Consider the following 20,854-nt stretch of genomic DNA (forward strand, 5'->3'; position numbering starts at 1 on the left):
GTTTTGATGCCTTCAGTGTGAATCTACAATTTTCATAGTCATGAAAACAAAGAAAACTCTTTGAATGAGAAGGTGTGTCCAAACTTTTGGTCTGTACTGTATGTGTCCCCAAGATTACTGACTACAAGTATACCCTATGCAGAGTCTGATCTCCCGAAAAGGCAACATGCAGTACGCTAACTTCACAGGACGTCTTTTCTTTTTAGACCCAATGACTTTATAGCTACAATGTCTGGAATCAGACTTGAACAAACTGTTCATTAAAGGGGTATTCCCATTTCAGATAATGGGAGCATATCGCTAGTATCAGCTGATAAATGAGCAAACAGTTTGTTGTCACTGATCACAACATCAGGATTAGGCCTATTGCACACGACCGTATGGCTTTTTCAGTGTTTTGCGGTCCGTTTTTCATGGATCCGTTGTTCCGTTTTTTGTTTCCGTTGTGTTTCCGTTTCTGTTCCGTTTTTCCGTATGGCATATACAGTATACAGTAATTACATAGAAAAAATTGGGCTGGGCATAACATTTTCAATAGATGGTTGAGAAAAAACGGAACGGAAACGGAAGACATACGGATGCATTTCCGTTTTTTTTGCGGATCCATTGACTTGAATGGAGCCACGGACTGTGATTTGCGGACAATAATAGGACATGTTCTATGTTAAAACGGAACGGAAAAACGGAAATACGGAAACGGAATGCATACGGAGTACATTCCGTTTTTTTTGCGGAACCATTGAAATGAATGGTTCCGTATACGGACCGTATACGGAACACAAAAAACGGCCAGTAAACGGGAAAAAAAAACGGCCGTGTGCAATAGGCCTTATCGGCAGTACATCTCTCTGTGTAATCAGGGAAGTGCTGCTGATAATCAACAGAACTTGAGGGAGGGAGGATCAGCTGAGATAGCAATCATTCCTCCCACATTCAGTTTACATCAGCCTGTGTAATCATTTGTTATCATCCATCAGCGCTCGCACTGCCTGAACACTGGGCAGTGCAATCAGGACAGTACAAACAAGCGCGGATGGATTTGTTATCACCCTTCAGCGCTTGCACTGCCTGAACACTGGGCAGTGTAATCAGGCAGGTGCAAACAAGCGCTGATGCATGTGTTATCACCCATGAGCGCTTGCACAGCCTGAACAATGGGCAGTCTAGTCAGTAACAGAACGAGAATCCAAAAGAAAAAAGCCACAAGAAGAGGCACCAATAGCCACTGGATAGAGTTTTCAGAGTTGGAGGTGTGGGATTTCGTAGGGATATGGTGGGTGACAGTTTCTCTAAAAAAGGACTCTCCGAGTGAGTAGTTGAAGAGGAATAGGTGGATAAATTAAGGGGGGAATTTTGCAATATGCACTCTGGGAGAATTAACACATTAACGTAGGCGGACTTTTGGGGGCATTGGTTTCCTGTTGGATATTGGAAACACTTTCTGCTGGAGATATAAGAGAGATAGATGCCCTAGCCAGTGTGGGTGTAGAATACAGGTACAAATTATCCAGGTCAATTGTATTAGATTTGTCAATGTTGCTACCTCCTGAAGCACAAGGGCTGCTCGGTTGAGACTTACCCGGGAGGAGTAGGGTTATAAACCTTGTTACGAGGGGATGATTCCAATTTGGAAATGGGCCCGTCATGTGTAAGTGATAATTTGTCCAAATTAATTATGTTGCATTTGTCAGTGATAGTCAGCCCCAAAAAGCAAGGGTTATTTAACTGAGACTTGTTGGGAGGGGTTATGGGTACTTTCACACTAGCGGCAAGACGGATCCGACAGGCTGTTCACCATGTCGGATCTGTCCTGCGGCTATTTCGCCGTGCCCGCGGACCGCCGCTCTGTCCCCATTGACTATAATGGGGAAGGGGGCGGAGCTCCGGCGCAGCACGGCGGTGCACGGAGAAAGCCCGCCAGACTAAAATTACTGCATGTCAGGCGGCTTTCTCCGCGCACCGCCGTGCTGCGCCGGAGCTCCGCCCCAGTCCCCATTATAGTCAATGGGGACGGAGCAGCGGTCCGCGGGCACGGCGAAATAGCCGCAGGACGGATCCGACATGGTGAACAGCCTGTCGGATCCGTCCTGCCGCAAGTGTGAAAGTAGCTAAGTGGTAAAGATCATGAGAGGATGGTTTTGACTCGGAAGCGGAACTGTCAAGTATATTAACCAAGTGTTTGGAAGAGAAATTAATGCCGGTATTGGAGGAACAAGATGGCTGTTGTTCAATAGAGGAATGTGTATTCTTGTACTTGTTATTGTAAAAGGTTCTGCCAAATGTGTGCATAGGGTGTTGGATTCATCTTTTGTATCTTGGGGGGTGGGTATGTTGGTTGATTGGTGTAATCAGGCCAGTGCAAACGAGTGCTGATGGATTTGTTATCACCCATTAGCGCTCGCAATGCAGAACATTGGACTGTGTAATCAGGCCTTAAAGGGGTTCTACACTTTCATTTAACTGATGATCTAGCCTCTGGATAGATCATCAGCTTCTGATCGGCGGGGGTCCGACACCCGGGACCCCTGCTGATCAGCTTTTTGAGAAGGCAGCGGCGCTCCAGTAGCGCTGCGGCCTTCTCACTGTTTACCGCCGGCCCACTGATGTCACAACTAGTATCAACTAGCGTGGGCGTGGCTAAGCTCTGTTCACTTGAATGGAGCTTAGCCAGAGGATAGATCATCAGTTAAATGAAAGTGCAGAACCCCTTTAAGACATGATGGCAGGTTGAGACTACACACATGGATTGTTTGCAATGTGTAACAAAGGAGAAAAATGCTTTAGACCTGTATACACAAAACAATTCGATATGTATTAAAACTATTTGCAGACTCGCTTTAAATGTTATGTTAGACGCACTGGAATATTAAAATGGTTGCAAAAGTCTTTGAAGGGAGTTTTCTGTTTGACCATTATCTTTGGCTTTCATCACATTCCCTACCTCAATGATTCATTATAGATTTCTCTTGTCTACAGATACACTGAAGTTCTTCATTAAAATCAATGATTTCAGGCCCTGATATGTGAAGAGTGGGCAGGATTTGTGATCATGACCGTGTGATTTTTTTGCATGAAGTTCACTGACTTTATAATAAATTGTAACACGGATGTGCCTAGAAGGCAAACTGAACCAGCTGCTGGCAGACGTATGATATACTGTATGTGTACATGGAAAATGTAGTATAGATTTGAATTATTAGCACTGTGCTATTTCTGTCATCCATACATTCTGAAAGGCACAAGTAATATTTAAACTTCCACATCTTTCTATTATTTCAAATGTAAAATGTAAGTGGGTGAAAAGGAATGGGAAATAGGGAATAGAAAAAAAAATATTGGGAAAATGTATTAAGCTTGGTGTTTCATACATGCGTCTATATAAAAAGTGCACTGGAGTAAGGGGTACACCACTTAATAAATTTGGTGCATCTTTTGGCCCTGCATATGCCCCCCAAAAAAATCACATTTTTGCCAGCTGTGATCTGGTGTACAGTTTGTGGTTTAAATTATGGTAAATTTGCCAAGCCGGGAGGCCACACCCCCCAACTGGTAAGTCATACCCACTTTTGGGGATCCAGCCAAAAGTTGCATATTTTTGCGCAGATGAAGCTTGCTCTAAGGCTTGTAAGTTTTGAAGAACCGTTTTCTGGAGTAAAGTTAATAATAAATTCCCCCTGTGTTATGTGTCGAGACTAGTATGTCAAACTATTTTTATACATCTTTTGTTTGCATCTACCACAGCGGGATAAGATTAGATTGGCTGGCAGGAAGCATTATGATTTGGCTCCTATTGCAGATTCAATTTCTGAAACATTTCTTTTTGTTTGAGATTTGAACTATTCTGACAAATTTCTAAAAATCATCATTGTTGGTTGTCCAATCTGAGACTTTGGTGGCATATCACTAGGATATGCCATGAATGTCAGATAGGTGCAGGTCCCACCTCTGGTCCCCGCACCCAATTCTAGTGAAATGAGCAGAGAGCAATCGTGCATGCGCGGCCACCTTCCATTCATTTCTAATGGAATGCCGAAAATAGCCAAGAACTGGCTCGGCTATCTTCAGCAGTGCCATAGAAAGTGAATAGAGCGGTGGTCACAACTGCGCTATGTGCTCTCCATTCACTTCTATGGGACTTCCAAAAATAGCTGAGCGTGTTTGCTCCCATGGGAATGAATAGAGAGCATGCCCCGCCTGCGTAGTGCACTCTCCTTCACTTTCAGTGGCCCGTTCTAGAGATCGGTGCACCTCTCTGACACTGGTGGCATATCCTAGCGATATGACGTTAATGTGTCACATGAGACAACTTAAAGGGATTGTGCAGCCTGTTTGTATTGTGAGCTATCCCCATGATAGGTCATCAATAACTGATCTGCGGGGATCGACACCCGGCACCTTTGCCGATCAGCTGTTTGAAGAGATGTTATTGCTCTATGCAAGCATTGCCTCCTCTTCATTACACTGCCAGTTAGTGGATCATCAACGTCACAGGGACACGATCAGGCAGAAGTTATCTAGAGTCAACACAAAGCGGCAGCAAGCCCTCGCCCATAATGTTTGCGATGGTCAGCTCACCTGCAGGCCCTCAACCATAATTTTTTCGATGGTCAGCTAAGCAGCAGGCACTCTCCCATAAGAGTCTGGTCAACACAATCCTCATCGCCGGGGGTCACGTAAATAATTAGCATGGAGGAGTCTCGCTGATTACTGGAATTAACTAGACAAATCGTTCCACCAACTCAGAACGGCCATGCACCACCACCCACAGAATCGAGAAAGAGGTATCAATCTTTCAATCCTTTCCATGTCCGGACAGGGTGAGAATTACTGTGTTGAGTCAATTTAAGCCGCAGGCTCCACTCCTGGTGGTGCCCTTCTGTCAATTAGTTTAAGTTTCAGCTTTGCAACCATACTCCCCCCGAAACCCAAAGACTTTGGTTTCCCGGAAGCTGCTTGGCGGGTCATGGGAATAACGCCACCGGATCTCCTGTTGGATCGTCTTCGAACGATATATGTTTCCTAACAATTTTTCCTCTAAAATCGATTTCATCTTCGGTTTTGTGCATAATATTGTGAGTCTGTGGACAACATCGTTCCCAGCAGCGACCTGGGAGTCCAAGATGCATCCATAGATCCTCCCCATGCTGTTCCCAAACCATTTTGGCGGTGTTTCCATCAATTTCTGACATTTTCCCATGAACCAGGCACACTGCCCTCTTCAGAACAGGGGGTACCTGGTTTAAAGAGGACCTTTCACCGATTAGGACACTGTGAACTAAGAATACAGACACGGAGAGCGGCGCCCGGGGATCTCACTGCACTTGCTATTATCCCTGGGCGCCGCTCCGTTCTCCCGCTATGCCCTCCGGTATCTCGGGCCACTAAGTTATAGTAGGTAGAGATTTCAGTCACTAAGTTATGGTAGGCGGATTCTGCCCTTGTTCTGCTGTAGCGCTGGCCAATCGCAGCGCAGAGCTCACAGCCTGGGAGGTTATTTTCTCCCAGGCTGTGAGCTCTGCAATGCGATTGGACAGCGCTACAGAAGAAAAAAGGCAGACTCCGCCTACCATAACTTTGTGACCAGAGATATCGGAGGGCATAGCAGGAGAACGGAGCGGCGCCCAGGGATAATAGTAAGTGCAGTGAGATCCCCGGGTGCAGCTTCTTAGTTCACAGTGTCATAATCGGTGAAAGGTCCTCTTTAATGCTCGGGTTCTCCCATTGACTTCCATTATACTCGGATGCTCGACCGATGTGTTCGGCCCGAGCCCCCGAGCACTACGGTGTTCGATCAACACTAGTAAAAATGTTTCCTCTGGAACACTGCCACTGATTTTCACAAGACAGGTACCATTTTAACCAGTAGGATCAACTCTAACAGACATATTAAATAGGGTGGTTCCTGCTGGCAGATTATTTTTAAGGAACAACTGAAGAGCTGGTGGCAGGGATATAAAAGTGACAATCCGCAGCATATAGCTATGCCAATGCTGCTTTGGGAAACAGCTAAATATGTGCTAAGTGGTAAAATAATAAGAGTGAATAAACTTGGCACTCAACGGAACAAATGCTTCACCTGGGTTTCCAAAATAGAAACCTATATTAGACTATGTTCACATCAGTGTTTAGAAATGGGAAAATTGGAAAACCCACATGAAATATGTACATATTTGCAGGTAGCCTTAAATAAACCTGGATGTCCTGACAGATAATTTTTTATAAAATGAAAGTGATTGAGCTTTATAGCCTACATCATCTTAGAATGACTTTCACTGCGGTAAACTTTCCTTTTCAGTCATGAGATCCTAATGACATCAATTAATTATGAAGATATGAGAAGGACATAATTACTGTCAAGTGATATTACTGGAATTTATGGAATATATTCCTATATTTTCCCAGACTTTATTTATCACATGCATGTACATTATGTATGATCACATCAGCAAATAAAAAGAAGTTACCTTTTCCAGAGCATCTTTATCTGTCAGTTCCTGAACTGCTACCAGTTTGATGCTGAGGATGAAAAAAAGCTGAATAAGTAAGACACAGAGACTTTTGTATCATATAATATTAAGGATTTTGGGGGATACTCGCTCTCCTTGGGGAAGAGAGCGCCTTGATTGACATGAGGAAACTTACAGGCCATACATGCTCCACAGGAATTCTGGGAACAAATGGATGCAAATGAGTTCTTAACAAGCTCTTCCTCTAATACCACAAATGTAAGGCAGCTATCCTATAAGTCAATGTTCAAACCTTTAAAGGGGTTATCCAATTTCTGAAACAGCCCCCCCCCCCCCATGTGTCGGGCCCCTTATAGTTATCGCGGGTGATGCTTGGGAGGCTCGTCCCCATCCCTGCCTGCCATTGGCTGCTCCCCCCCCCCCCCCCCCGACACATCCGTGTACAGGGAGAAGCATCAGCAGCAGTGTGGGCAAGTATTACCTGTGAGGGGCCCAGCACATTGGGGGGGGGGGGGGGGGGGGCGTTTCAGAAATTGGATAACCCTTTTAACTAGGCCTTGGTCCAACACAATCTTATAGGATAGCTGCCTCACATCTGGTGGCATCAGAGGCAGAGCTTGTTAAGAGCTCATTTGCATCCCTCTCTTCCCAGAATTCCAGAAGAGCATGTATGGCCTATAAGTTTCCTCATGTCAATTAAGGTTCTCGAGATAGTAGCCCCTAATTCGTCACTCAGTTAAACCAGTACTCTCTGCTCTGCACTGATGAGGAGTAATCACCCCGAAACAGCTGTCTGCAGATGAGGTGCTGGCTTACTTATTATCCAAGTCATGTCTCAAGGCCTGTTTAAAAGGTTGAACATTGATTTAAAAGGATAGCTGCCTTACATCTGGTGGAATTAAAGATCATTTGCATACCTTCTTTCCATACAGTGTTAAAGGGGTTTTCTGGGATTTAATATTCGTGACCTATCCTCATGAAAGGTCATCAGTATCAGATTGGCGGGGGTCCGACACCCAGCACCCCCACCGACCAGCTGGTGGAAGGGAAGGCTGCACTCCATACGAGCGCAGCCTTCCCTTCATTGTTTACTTGCTCGCCATCAACACTGCTGGTTGAAGAGTAGGCCGGCTCCTTCCCATGCAAGTGTATAGGAACGACCATCCCATAGAAGTGAATGGGATGGCTTGTAATTACACTGCTCACTGCTGTGATATCAACTGCGAGCAGGTAAACCATAAAGAATAGGCTGCACTTGTATGGAGAGCGTCCTTCTCTTCAACCAGCTGATCGGCGGGGGTGTCAGACCCCCACTGACCTGATATTGATGACCGATCCTGCTAGGTCATCAATATTAAAATCCTAGAAAACCACTTTAAGATAACATTAAATTGACATTCCGGTTCAAGAAAAATAACTCACAATAAGTAGAAAACAAACACAGCACTTAGGTAAGCCTTAAAGGGAACCTGTCATGTGGATATTTGATTATAATCTAACTAATTATATACAATCATTAACTACTAAAAACTACCTTAGATGTATCACTTACTGGTGTGACAGATGGTTACCTCATAATATACACACAAAGATGTTGCATGCTGCATGCTAATGAGCTGATTCGAGTCCGGCGTGATGTCATTGAGTCCAGCGTGTATTTAATTCAGAGCTATAGCCACTCCCCTGCCCACCTGCTGTCATTCAGCAGCAGGTGGGCGGGGAGAGTCAGGAGCTCATAAATATTCATGACTCATCATTATCAGCTGGAGCTTTTCAATACAAGATGTTGGCAGATTGACTGGGTCAATTAAAGAAAGTGACCCAGCATTTTGCTAAGAGAATCAGTCACTTATTTATGTTGTCCTTAGTTAGGACACCATAAAACTGGTGACAGGTTCCCTTTAAGGTAACCTCCTTTTCATCTTTTTAGTTGCAGATCCATTAATTCTCAGCCTTCTCTTCTGCCATCCAAGATGGCCACACCGCTTTTCAGACTGCCTGATGCATACTGTGCATTTGGTAGCCCAAGACACGAGACAAACAATGATGGCCAATCCAAGAGCAGGGCTGGACAAGTAGGAAGCGTCTCGGGCCACCAAAAAGCCTGAGAAGCAGGACCGCCATCTTGGATGGCGGAAGAAGAGGCCAGAATTAGCAGATCTGCAACTACAAAGATGAAAAGTAGGTCACCAGGTAAGTGTTCTGTTTCTTCCCCAGTGAAGCTTTATGCATACAACAGTATGTATATTGTGGTCAGCAAATTTCGGATACCGTGTGTGTTGCATCTGCATTTTTTGCAGACCCTTTGACTTCAATGGGTACGTGGTCCGCATTCTGCTGCCAAGTATAGGACATGTTCTTTGCAGAACGGACATACAGATGCAGAAAGAACATGAATCATCCCTGTGTTTCTGCAGTCCTTTACCTCTTCCGCAAAAAAATAGAATATGTCTGCAAAATGTGGACCACGGACCCATTGAATTCAATGGGTCTGCAAAAAAAATAAGTGGATATGGTTGTGTGCATGAGGCCTTAAATCAAATTTCTTTTTTTTTAAACCGGAGGGTTGATTAACCTTTCACTTAACGGGTTGTCATTAAATGGAAAAGATGATCTCTTCCAGGAAACCATGCCATTCCCCAATATAAATGGTGTTCAGGTGTCATTCCAGATACAGCGGCATGGATAAAAGTGGCACTGTTTCAGGAAGAAGCACCTTTCTTCTAATACAGTAAAGAATGCTGCATGTATGGCACACCATATGGCAGCAACAGTCACATGTATCTATGGCACATCATACAGAGTTACATTGATGGACTCTACTGCACCACGTACATGTAGTACAGAACGTCCATGATCCTGAGCAGCAGGTAACAGGCCTAATGTGACATTCACCCCTGCAACGCGACAGCAGACTGGCAGATTATTCGCTTGAAAACAAACAGGTACAGCATAAAGTATATGGTAATATCAGGTACGGACAGGTTGTCTGAAGATGAGGGAAACAAGGGCGTAGTGTAGGTAAAAACATAACCATCTACATAAAACATCATAACAACCACAACCGACACAAGCCAAATAAATCCAGTTTCTACCCAGCATTTTACAGTTTTCCATATTCTCAGAACCCATGTAAAGCTGTTTGTCATCTACATGTACTGTAAAACAATGTTCTAATACATGTAACTTCTATGAATTGCTCCCAGTAAAACTGGTTTGGTTGTAACTCGGGGCAACCTCCCTTTCTTGTTTATTTTCCAAATGTGTGACCCATAAGCTGGGAATGCACATCTCCCTGTGGAACTCTGTTACAAGAATTACTGCCATACCAATAATTGAAGATATTAGAGGCCTCTATACTAAGGCTTTGGATTATTTCCATGTTAGCTACATTGCACAATCCTTTTTTCCTGTAAAGTTATAAACTGTTAAATCCCTTTAACACTAGGTACTTTCACACTAGCGTTTTTATTTTTCCGCAGCATGCTGCAGTTTTCTCTCGGGCCAAAAATACTGAGCACTAGCCGGAATTCCCGATCCGGCATTAATTTACATTGAAGTGTATTAGTGGCGGATCCAGCATTAAGTGTTTCGGCAAAACGAATCCAGCTTTCCGGTCTTTTAGATTTGGAGAAAAAAAATTAAGTAATGGTCAGATAAAAATGAGGAATTTGGTTATTTGTAGATGACCTATCCACTGCAGGCACACCCTGTTCATCTATATGAAGAGGGCCACGGTGCTCGGGCACACTGTCTAAATTGTATTAGTGGTGCAGTGTAATTAAGTGAATAGGAGAAGAAGCTGTAAGCTGTGTTACTTTGCACTGATGCTAGAAAGATGGCGTGCAAGTAAACATTGAGGAGGACCTCTTCTTACAGCTCAACAGGGTTGTGCCTAAAGTTGGACCCCCACAAATCTGATATTGATGACTAGTGTTGAGCGAACTTGTGATTTGCAAGTTAAGCATTTCAGGTTTCCTAAGAATTCCGTAATAGATTCTGTTACCATGGACCATAATGGAATTCAGTGATGGCATGCACCACAGAAGTCTATAAGAGGTGTTCAGTATTGCATCGCATCATAATAGAAGTCTATGCTGGCCATCATTATCATGACACTGTACAATCCCTGTAAGTGTAAACTGAAGAATGTCTGCTTATACTTCTGTAATGACAGTTGTAAGAAATCCAATCCTGGGTGTCATTGTGACCCTGTTCACTTCAATTACATGTAATACAGGCTGTGTGATAAATGTGATCTTTAGTCATGGTCAGAGTCCCCATGCACCGCCACACGCGAGTTAGGACCCCTGGAACTTTTCATACATCTGTGATATATGTAACTACCTTATTGCCATCATTGTAGTGTGCACAGCACTTAATTTTATGCATCTAAAAAGGTTAATTTTCTCCACCTCACTTTCATACTTCCCGACGAAATCCAGCACAGAATACAGTATTCGGTCATCTTCATAAATCAATATTCAGGCACTCAAGGTGCCTTTTGGAATAGAGGTCCTCTGTCATGGCACAGGACTACATTTCCTAGATCTCTGTACTCAGTTTGTCTCTATATGCAAAAAATATTAAATTGACTAACTCCCAATTGAAGGCGATTAAGGAGGTATTTATACTTGTGGTAAGAACACATTCACATTGGCAGATCTCCCTATCAAATTAGAAGACTTGCTCTAGGAACAGATCATATTATTCTTGCCCTGGAGGACCTTTTTCTTTCATTACCTTAGGGATATTCCTGCTCGGGAAGACCTTTTTCTTTCATTATCTTAGGACAATTTCTGTCCAGGAGGACCTTTTTCTTTCATTATCTTAGGACAATTTCTGTCCAGGAGGACCTTTTTCTTTTATTATCTTAGGACAATTTCTGTCCAGGAGGACCTTTTTCTTTTATTATCTTAGGACAATTTCTGTCCAGGAGGACCTTTTTCTTTTATTATCTTAGGACAATTTCTGTCCAGGAGGACCTTTTCCTTTCATTATCTTAGGACAATTTCTGTCCAGGAGGACCTTTTTCTTTTATTATATTAGGACAATTTCTGCCTGGAAGGACCTTTTTTTTTTCTATAACTCGGACAACCCCTTTAAAACAACAATGATTAACTCTTTAAATACAGATGTAAAAAATGATCATATTAAAACAAAGTAAGATCACATTAACAGAATCTTGGAGCACTTCTGTCATATACCATTACCCACGCTTTTACATCCCGTTTCTCTAAATTAAGAAAGCAATTAAGCAGGAAATTAGGAAAGCACGTATGTCCTTTGCATTTCTGATGTACACAGGAGGACACTATGGAGGGATGAACCTATAGATGGAAAAGCCTACTTTTTCCATGCACAGATATTCTTTTGCACACAATTCAGACAACTTGGTAACTTTTGCTGACAATTTAATGTACGTGGGCACAGGGAGATAAGTGTCATCTTTTCCCTGTTGAAACAAACAAACCTAGTGAAAGGAGTAGGCAAATGTGATTTGACTCACAGCAAGAGTGTAAATGCAGCGGTCTCCTTCACTGATTAGCAGGCGGGAAGGAACGCTTGCTCAGAATCAAAATCGAGCATGGTAAAGGGGCTTTAAGTACAATTCTGTAGAAGCCTGTTCATGCAGAGACACTTGTTTTTTTTTTCCTTTTTAACCACCCAAAAAAATATGTAGTCCTATGTACCCCAAAATAACCAATGAAAACTAAATTTCATTGCCAAAACACAAGTCACATATGGCTACATCGATGATATTATGAAGTTTTGGCTCTTGTAATAAGAATATATATAAAAAAATATATATAAACTTTTGCATGAGATGTGCTATTATTGTGCAAAAGTAGTAAAAAAACAAAAAACAAAAAAAAGAAACACAAAACTACACATATTTAGTACTGACCCATTGAATAAAAGTAACATGCTTTTTATGTCACATGGTGAAAACCATAAATTTGAAGTGGAAAAAATAATGACTGGGTATCTATGGCCAGTATTTCTATATGTGGTATATACCCTTTGAGGAACAGCATATCCAATATCATATAAGCGTGCTGATGACACAGAAGAGGGCACTTTCATCAATGAAGTTCACCAAATCAAAGGCATTTTGAGTGAACAGAGATAGATGTAGAAGTATGCCCACCATACTAAAGTAGCAGACTCTAAGTATTACATCATTACTCAAGTAATTTCAGTGACCTCCTGTACGGTTTATTGGCTGAACAATACTCTGCATGCCTATTATACACAGTCTTGTTTTAGGTCCATCCTCCTTAAGGAACAAGAATTTAGTGGTTCAAGTTCACCGAAACACAGTGAAAGAAAGATGAGATGAGCAAGAGGAGAAAATGCAGAAGCCGTAAAGATTAGGTGATTCTGTGTTCTGTACATAGGTGGAGGCCATATATCGCAGTCTCTATCCTAGTAATCTAGCATAATACGTTTTCAGTTTTGTGGCAAAAAAGTAAACGTATCCGTTTAAAGGCTCATTACATTTTTACTTTGATGTTTCAAATTTGTCGTTCAGCAAATCCCTTCCATACAGCAGACCTGATGTCAGTACTTTGTAGCACATTGCCTCATTCTTCCATCAGTGTCAGATCATCTGACCAAGCACGAGGCAGCGGCAAATGAGACACCCATTTATATATATCAAACGTGAAGCAAATGGATGAAGGCGACTAAGAGGATGTTTATACAACATTTTCATGGGTCAACACTCAGACAGATATAATCCTCTCCCGTTCAGTGGGGCATTAAGAAATGGCTTAATCCATTTTATCTAGGCAGTCATACATTCCATTACAGCACAGTACATGTGCTGAGCGAAGACATCGCTCCTGTTATCTATTCCTGCGGAACAGACAATGGCTTAAAGGGGTTTTCCTAATCACATTCATCACCTATGTGGATAAATGTATGATCGCTGAGACCACCAAAACCATGAGAAAAGGGGACCCTGTGTAAATGCAACAGTGAAGTGCATGCAGAATGCTGGAGATCAACTAGTCCTGTACTTGGCTATACCATAGAAGGGACTGGAGTGGAAGCTATGCATGCACACCAATATTCATACAGGTGTATAAACAAACACGTTTTTCCAGCTCACCAAATCTTTTCTCATGCACGGAACAGACCGGACCAGTCCTCACTTGAAACACAAAGAAAGAGAAGTTCCAGCATTCTGGATAAAACCTAGATGTTTTCTTTATTCATGATGGTCACAATTCACATACATGGACAGCTTCTCCCTCCACCGTTAGGTTGACATGTTTTGGACATGTCAACCTAATGGTGGAGGGAGAAGCTGTCCATGTATGTTAATTGTGCCCATCATGAATAAAGAAAACATCTAGGTTTTATCCTGAATGCCGGAACTTCTCTTTCTTCGTATTCATACAGGTGGCCATTTTGTCATGATTGGTAGGAGTAATCATACATTTATCACCGATGCTTGCACAGTGTGGTTATTACCGGCACAAACAGAAGTGAGGGGAAATATAGAGGACACCATCCAGGACCACCACCGGCAAACTTAAAATTTACTACCCATCTTCCTTCACTATTCTGTTTAGTAGATCGAAGGCTAGCCCTAGGTGTTCACCAGAGCCCGATGCAAGGAAGGCAGAATTGGCTGCTAGGAACCCAGAGTCAGCTGGCAGAAAACCGGTGTGAGCTCACAGGTAGCGGACCTCTCAGATGCAAAGAAGTTGCAGAGAAGTACAAGCCACAGTCAAAGCCAGGAGATATAGTAGGAACCAAATCAACAGGCAAAGAGCTAATCCACAAACAAGCCACAGGGTGTAATCCAGGAAGATCAGTAGAATTCAACACCAGCCTATGTGCACTTCCACAGTCCCGGCCACCAGAGTGACCAGTGCTTTTTCCTAGTGTGCAAGCACAACCACCGCTGCTGGATTGCAGGGTGGTCATAACCCCTGGATATAAGCAGTGTATAATGTGATGGGAAAATGAATCAAGCCAGCAAAGGAGGCAATATGGACAATTACAATAGACATACACATATAAATACATTAGTAACTGCTTTGTATTAAAGGGGTTGTGTCACTTCAGCAAGTGGTGTTTATCATGTAGATAAAGTTAATACAAGCTACTTACTAATGTATTGTTATTATCCATATTGCCTCCTTTGATGGCTGTATTAATTTTTCCATCACATTATACAGTGCTCGTTTTTCCATGGTTATGACCTCTCTGCAATCCATCAGCTGTGGTTGTGCTTGCACACTATAGGAAGAAAGTGCCGTCTCTCTGTTGGCTGGGACCATGGGAGCTCATATAGGCTGGTGCCTTTTCCTACAGTGTGCAAGGGGGGGCCACGGCTGCTGGATTGCAGGGTGGTCATAACCATGGAAATGAGCAGTGTATAATATGATTGAAAGATTAATCCAACCAGCAAAGGAAGCAATATGGATAATAACAATACATTAGGAAGTTTCTTGTATTCACTTTCTCTACATGATAAATGCCATTTGCTGAAATGAGACAACCTCTTTAAGGAGTTTTTGGTCATTAATTGATCAGAATATAATAAAATGTCTTATTCTTCATATTCTTAGTCACATGGAAGCGCTTAAGAGAAAACAATGGAAATCTTGGAAAAGCCCTGATCAAAGAAAATCTAAAGCACCACTGAAATGGTCCAAGCTTTTAATACTATCGATTGGAACTCATAGTCAAACACTGACAGAATTCAAAAGGCGAGCATAACAGCAAATATACAGAAAGGACTCTAATAATAATGTTAGGAACAGATGCCTGCCTATTACTATTGTTATTTCCATTACACTAATACTTCACATTGCTATAGTTTTTAGGCTATATGGTCAGAAAATATAAATACCTAGAACTTTGGAAACAACTTTTTTAAGGGTTTTACTTTTCCCACTTCTTTCTGGAAACCATCAATGCAGTGCTGTTGTCTGTTGACAGCCATGCCAGCCCTATTATGTGTGCCTCCTTATTAGGCCATGTCCACACATACAGGGATGGACTGGCCATAGGTAGACCCTACAGGGAAATTTACCAATGTACCAATGCCCAGGAGGCCGCCCGAGCCCTCCTCATGGGCGCTGTTCAGGTACATAAAGAGCGGTGTTATAGCCACAGAAATTTTTATTCTGTTTTATGCCTATTGATCTTATACTTTTGGCTGTTACCATTGGAAACACTGGTGGACCTGCACCTTTATATCTACAGAGGGGTGGTTTTGTGACTGAGATTATCCTCCTGTGGAACCTCGTTGTTTGGCATCACCTAAAAGCTGTCGTATCGTATTCAGATCAAGTCCTTTGAATCACAGCCAAGTGAGGCAGCGCGACACCTTCCTTTGACCATAAAGATCTGATGCCCTCAGTATTAATTAGTGGTAGGAGCAGCAGGTACTTATGCACCTGGCCAGCAGCTACAGGAGACCTCCTGAATATGGCTGTATCAGTGTCAGTGATAGGGCAGTATTTTATGCTGCACTGTGGTATTTGGTTTTGCTGGGGAGGTATATTGTGCTGCACTATGGTATTGTTGGAACAGCCTACTTCTGTTATCTCTGTCTTTTGTCGATTTGGGCCCACCTTCAACATGGGGCCACTTTTGAGATTTTTTTCCAGGGCCACTTTAAGTTCCCAGGCCACCCCTGCACACACAGCATTGATTGCAATGCTGAACCTATCCACAAATCCACACCAAACTAAGCTGCTGATCTACCTCTCTGTGAGCAATCTACAAATCCGTTCCAGAAATGTGCACATATTGGTGTGGATATACCATAGCTTCAGATGATTCACATTACATTGCAGTGGATGAAATTTCTAGGGCATGCTGCAAATTGGAAAATCCTAGTATATCTAGACTGCATGGAAGTGAACGGTTTGTTAAAATCCCATTTATTTATATTGCAGTGTACTTTGCTGCAGTATTTCTGTGCAGACTCCCCAAATACATATGTATAACATTGCTCCTCTAGGAACGGTCTGCAGATCCGCTTGGCTCATTATCAACTGGAACCAGGCTCATTAAAGGAGACAGCTTTATTGTGCAGCTAGCAGATCATCTGTTATTGGCAGTGTAACCAAATCTTCAATACCTTTCTCCCTGCAAAGCAGCATTACATGACGTTCTACGCTCTACTGATATCAATGGGTTGTTCAGCACATATTGTACACTGCACATCATAGCCCGGAATCGTTTTAGATTCAGTTATATCATAGTTAAACTGAGACGGTCAGCAGTTTTGATCATTCAATACTGTAGAGAGAAATTGTTAGGGTTTGGGGAGAGCAGGAAGAACATATCTTCTGTTGAGCTTTTATTATCAGGAGTAGTGTGAATATGAACTTTTATTCTGCCGGGCATTGCCACTTCACTATGACATGCTCTCTGCACTGAGCTGCTTCATAGCCCCTCTTCTGAGTGATGAACATTCTTCTGGGCGGATGCTACAGCTAACACTGAAAGCAGTGGGCAGTGAAGCAGCGCTGCCTCTTGAGTACTTGCAGGAGCAGAACTTGGCAGAATAAAACTTCATGTTAACACTAATCCTGATTATAAAAGCTCCACAAAAAAGGTATGTTACTACTGCTCTCCCCAGTACCTACTTAATGCTGCCAGCAGTTTAACATGGTCAAACTGCTGACAGACTCCCTTTAACTACTGCTATATAATGCCTCTTTTTCTCCATGTGTAAAGAAACACAACTACTGTAATCTTCATAAAGCTTTTGTTCTAGCTATATGTCCTCACGTTGCAAAACTGCAGATTTATAAAATAAGTCAGAAGAGCAAAGAGCCACTTAAAAGCTGAGTGGTCTATGAAGACTAGTGTTCAAACATGCCAGCAGAAGACGCTTCAAATAAAATTCTATATATATCCATGATTTCAATGAACAGATGGTCTCCATAGACAAGAGAAACAAATTTAGTATCAAAATAATTATAGGCAATTATATCTTACTCACCACTAAATAGTGAGGCTTAAACAAGGTCTGTCACAGTTATTTAGCCATTAATTATATGAGAAAGTTCAGAGTTGACAATAACATTTATAGGAAATAATCATTGTTCTGGGGCAGTTAATTTATACTACTGCCCAACAGCATGTACAATATGAGCCACTGAATCAATATCATATACAGTACAGCACATACAGGACATATTCAACAAGTTGTTAACGGGGTAGTCCAGGTTCAGGGCTGAACCTGGACATATCCCCATCTTGACCCCTTTGGGCCCCCTGATAGGATAACCCCTTTAAGATGAATCTATACACACAAAATGTTTGACCAATAGCTATTTCTCCAGGCTTCACCATAAAGTGCACACCTGGTCGCAGCCTTGGTCAGAAAGGATCTGCCATTCTGAAAGCCAACATAAATGATCCCTCTTTGACAACTGCTGTCAGCAGGCTGCAATTTACATGATATCATCACTCGCTACCAATTCTCTTAGTTTTAGCCTTTAATGGACCAACAGAAATAATGAAATCTTTACTGGTGGGGTGGATATTCTAGTCTTGTGTTTCTAATAGAACTGAACTTACAGCAGCATAGATCCATATCGTGCTGTAAGTTCAGTTCAGTAGAATCAAGGTGGATCTGGGTGCTTCATCTGGAATACAAACAGTTTCATGCAGGTACAAGCCTGAACGAGGACCTTATGCAAAGACAAAGGAGAGGGGATGGTCAAAACGGTTTTCATAACTGGGTAGATTTACAACTTATGGCACGATGTGACCCTCCTTCAGAGAAAAGACACGTCCGTTTTCTGGCACAAGCCTTTTAACCTGTAGCCGGCCCCTCCCCTCCTGGCCTCTGGGAGGGGTCCACCCCCCCCCCCCCAACTCTGCTGGACTGGCAGCACATGAGCCACAAAACCGAATAGGGCTCACGGCTCTAGACCAGAATGTTGCAGGGAGGTGGTTCTGGGACCAATGGATCAACCTAGGTTACGGCTACCAGTAGAGTTTAAGCATGGTACCGTTATTTGGTTTCTGTGGGGAGATATGTATATCTCCCCTCCCTGGAATCCAACCACCAACCTATGACCACAGGCATGTTCATCGTGGGACACAAATATCCATCTGGTTTATGTCTGTGATGGACGGGAGATTCATAATTCCTTATAAATCACAGGTTCTGTGAGGTCTGATAATGTGCATTGAATTGGGGACTGGCCTAGACCCCCTGCAGGGAAGTTTTTACTGTTCCATTAGCTGGGTTTCTGTTTGGCTGAATGGAAGTGAGAAATGTAAACAAAGGAGGCCTGCAAGAAGTTCTTTGCCAGTTGACTGGGCTTTGAAGCAGGGCTCCCCCCTGTGGAGCTCACTACCTCGGCTACCTTTCGGCACAGTTGGTGTGGGAACATGGCTGACAGTAAATATTATTCCATATTCCTCACAAACTGTTATTACAGTTTTTGTCAAATAGCATATATCTAACAGTCCAGAAAGGTTTAACAGAGAGGCGGAGGATGAGTAGAAGTCTCTAAGGACTATGCTGACCTGCAAGTTCAAGACAAGAATTTCTATAAACTGCCAGTCAAAGCGTGAACCTCGTCCTTCTACCACTTCAGTGTTAAAGAATTGGAATGAACGTTAAGCACACAGTTCTGTTTTGTCACAGCTTCCTACTTGGCTCAGCTGGAGCTCAAGATAAAATGAAATGCCCTGTAGTAACCTTTGTACACACTTAAAAAATAAACCGGCAGGACCGAGAATCTAAGAAAACATTAGGAGATTTCTGTGGTTACATGGAGACAGAAAATGCAGAAATGACATCCAGCAATTAATGTGAAGTCGGCATAAAGTGAATTCATGAGCACAGAGAGTTACTAAAGTTCCTTGAACTTGGCGGGTCACTTGACTAGTATCTTGCGTATTTTACTGTGGTAGTGATAAAATGGCCTTCCTCTTTACACTGCACAGCGGACATTTAAAGTACCTAAAAATGAATGCAGTTGTGTGACTATGACATTTTCTCTGAGTCATGGCCATTTTCTAATGCATTGGAAAAGTGGACCATATACAATTGCTACAAAATGACATCCTCATTAAAAATATTATAGACATAACCTATCCTCAGGCCAATACCAGTGTGGGTTGTATAATATCAGTGTGTCAAAGCTACTTGCAAAATATACAGGGGAGGATTTATTAAGACCATTGACAATGAAAGAACCACAGTTATTAAGAGGTGGTCGACTCTGGCCACCCGTACAGCAGAACTGAAATTCATGCCACATTTGCACACAATTTGTGCGCAAGAAAGGTTTGTGGCAGAAAACCGGCATAGGAGCTTTAATAATAACCTTATATTTTATAATAAAAATAATAATAAAATCAGTGGCTCAGTCAACCTGGGAACTACGGGTCGGTGCACACCCCGCGACTCACCCCAGAGTCGATGAAGAGGGAAATAAATATACAATTGGTTTGGGGGGCACTCGGCTATCTAATGATGTATGGACTGAGGATAGTCAACTGGATATAAAATTGTGAATTTATTGGATATTACATACAATATAAAACATGCGTAGAATCAAAACATGCATGGATATGTGGCTTCCACCATGTGCATAGAGTAAAAACACGTATATAAAAAATAGTTGATCAACCTGTTATAATAAAAAAGAAAAAAACATTTTTTTTCTTTTTATTATAACAGGTTTATTAACCATTTTTATATAAGTGTTTTTTACTCTATGCACATGGTGGATGCCACATATCCATGCATGTTTTGATTCTACGCATGTTTTATATTGTATGTAATATCCAATAAATTTACTATTTTATATCCACTTGTATTCTATTTATGCCAAATTGGACCTTAAAGAGGTTGGCCCAGGTAAGACATTTATCATCTAGACACAAGATAGATGATAAATGTTTAATTGTTGGAGTCCAACTTTTGGGACTCCCTGAGATCATGAGAATTGGGCCTCCCAGGACTCTGTTTGGCTAGAGTTTTTGTGACCAGGGCTCCATAAACACAGGGAACATGCTCGTCGTCGGTGAGGGTCCCACCTGCCAAACCTCCAGAGATCATACCGTTATGATCTGTCCTGTAGATAGGTGGTAAATGTTCCAACTCCTCTAGTACATTGTCATCAATCACATTGGTTATCTAAGCAATCTCTGTAAAGCACTGCATGTATGTATATGCTATAAAATGTATTAAATAAATAAGACAATTTACTAATACAATGGTTTTTTAATTGTTCATTTTAGCTGCTCAAGTATTTAGGTACAGGGCCTCATAGGTTTTATGGCTTTTGCCCACAAACCCATCTGTACGACAGGTATTCATAACCCCTACAGTCTGTGAATGGAGTGCAGCCTATGAAACTGTATACATAATGTAGTATAAT

At 42.2% G+C, this 20,854-nt stretch overlaps 1 protein-coding gene across 1 annotated transcript in view; it reads right to left on the minus strand.

Annotated features, from left to right (window-relative positions):
- Positions 1-20,854, minus strand: part of EEPD1 (endonuclease/exonuclease/phosphatase family domain containing 1) — a 152,617-nt gene that overhangs the window by 58,515 nt on the left and 73,248 nt on the right. The window contains exon 2 of the mRNA XM_044294820.1: positions 6,465-6,516. Coding sequence (XP_044150755.1) covers positions 6,465-6,516 — 52 coding nt within the window. The remainder of the gene's footprint in view (positions 1-6,464; positions 6,517-20,854) is intronic.

The sequence above is a fragment of the Bufo gargarizans genome, chromosome 5 (assembly GCF_014858855.1).
Source record: "Bufo gargarizans isolate SCDJY-AF-19 chromosome 5, ASM1485885v1, whole genome shotgun sequence".
Lineage (NCBI taxonomy): Eukaryota > Metazoa > Chordata > Amphibia > Anura > Bufonidae > Bufo > Bufo gargarizans.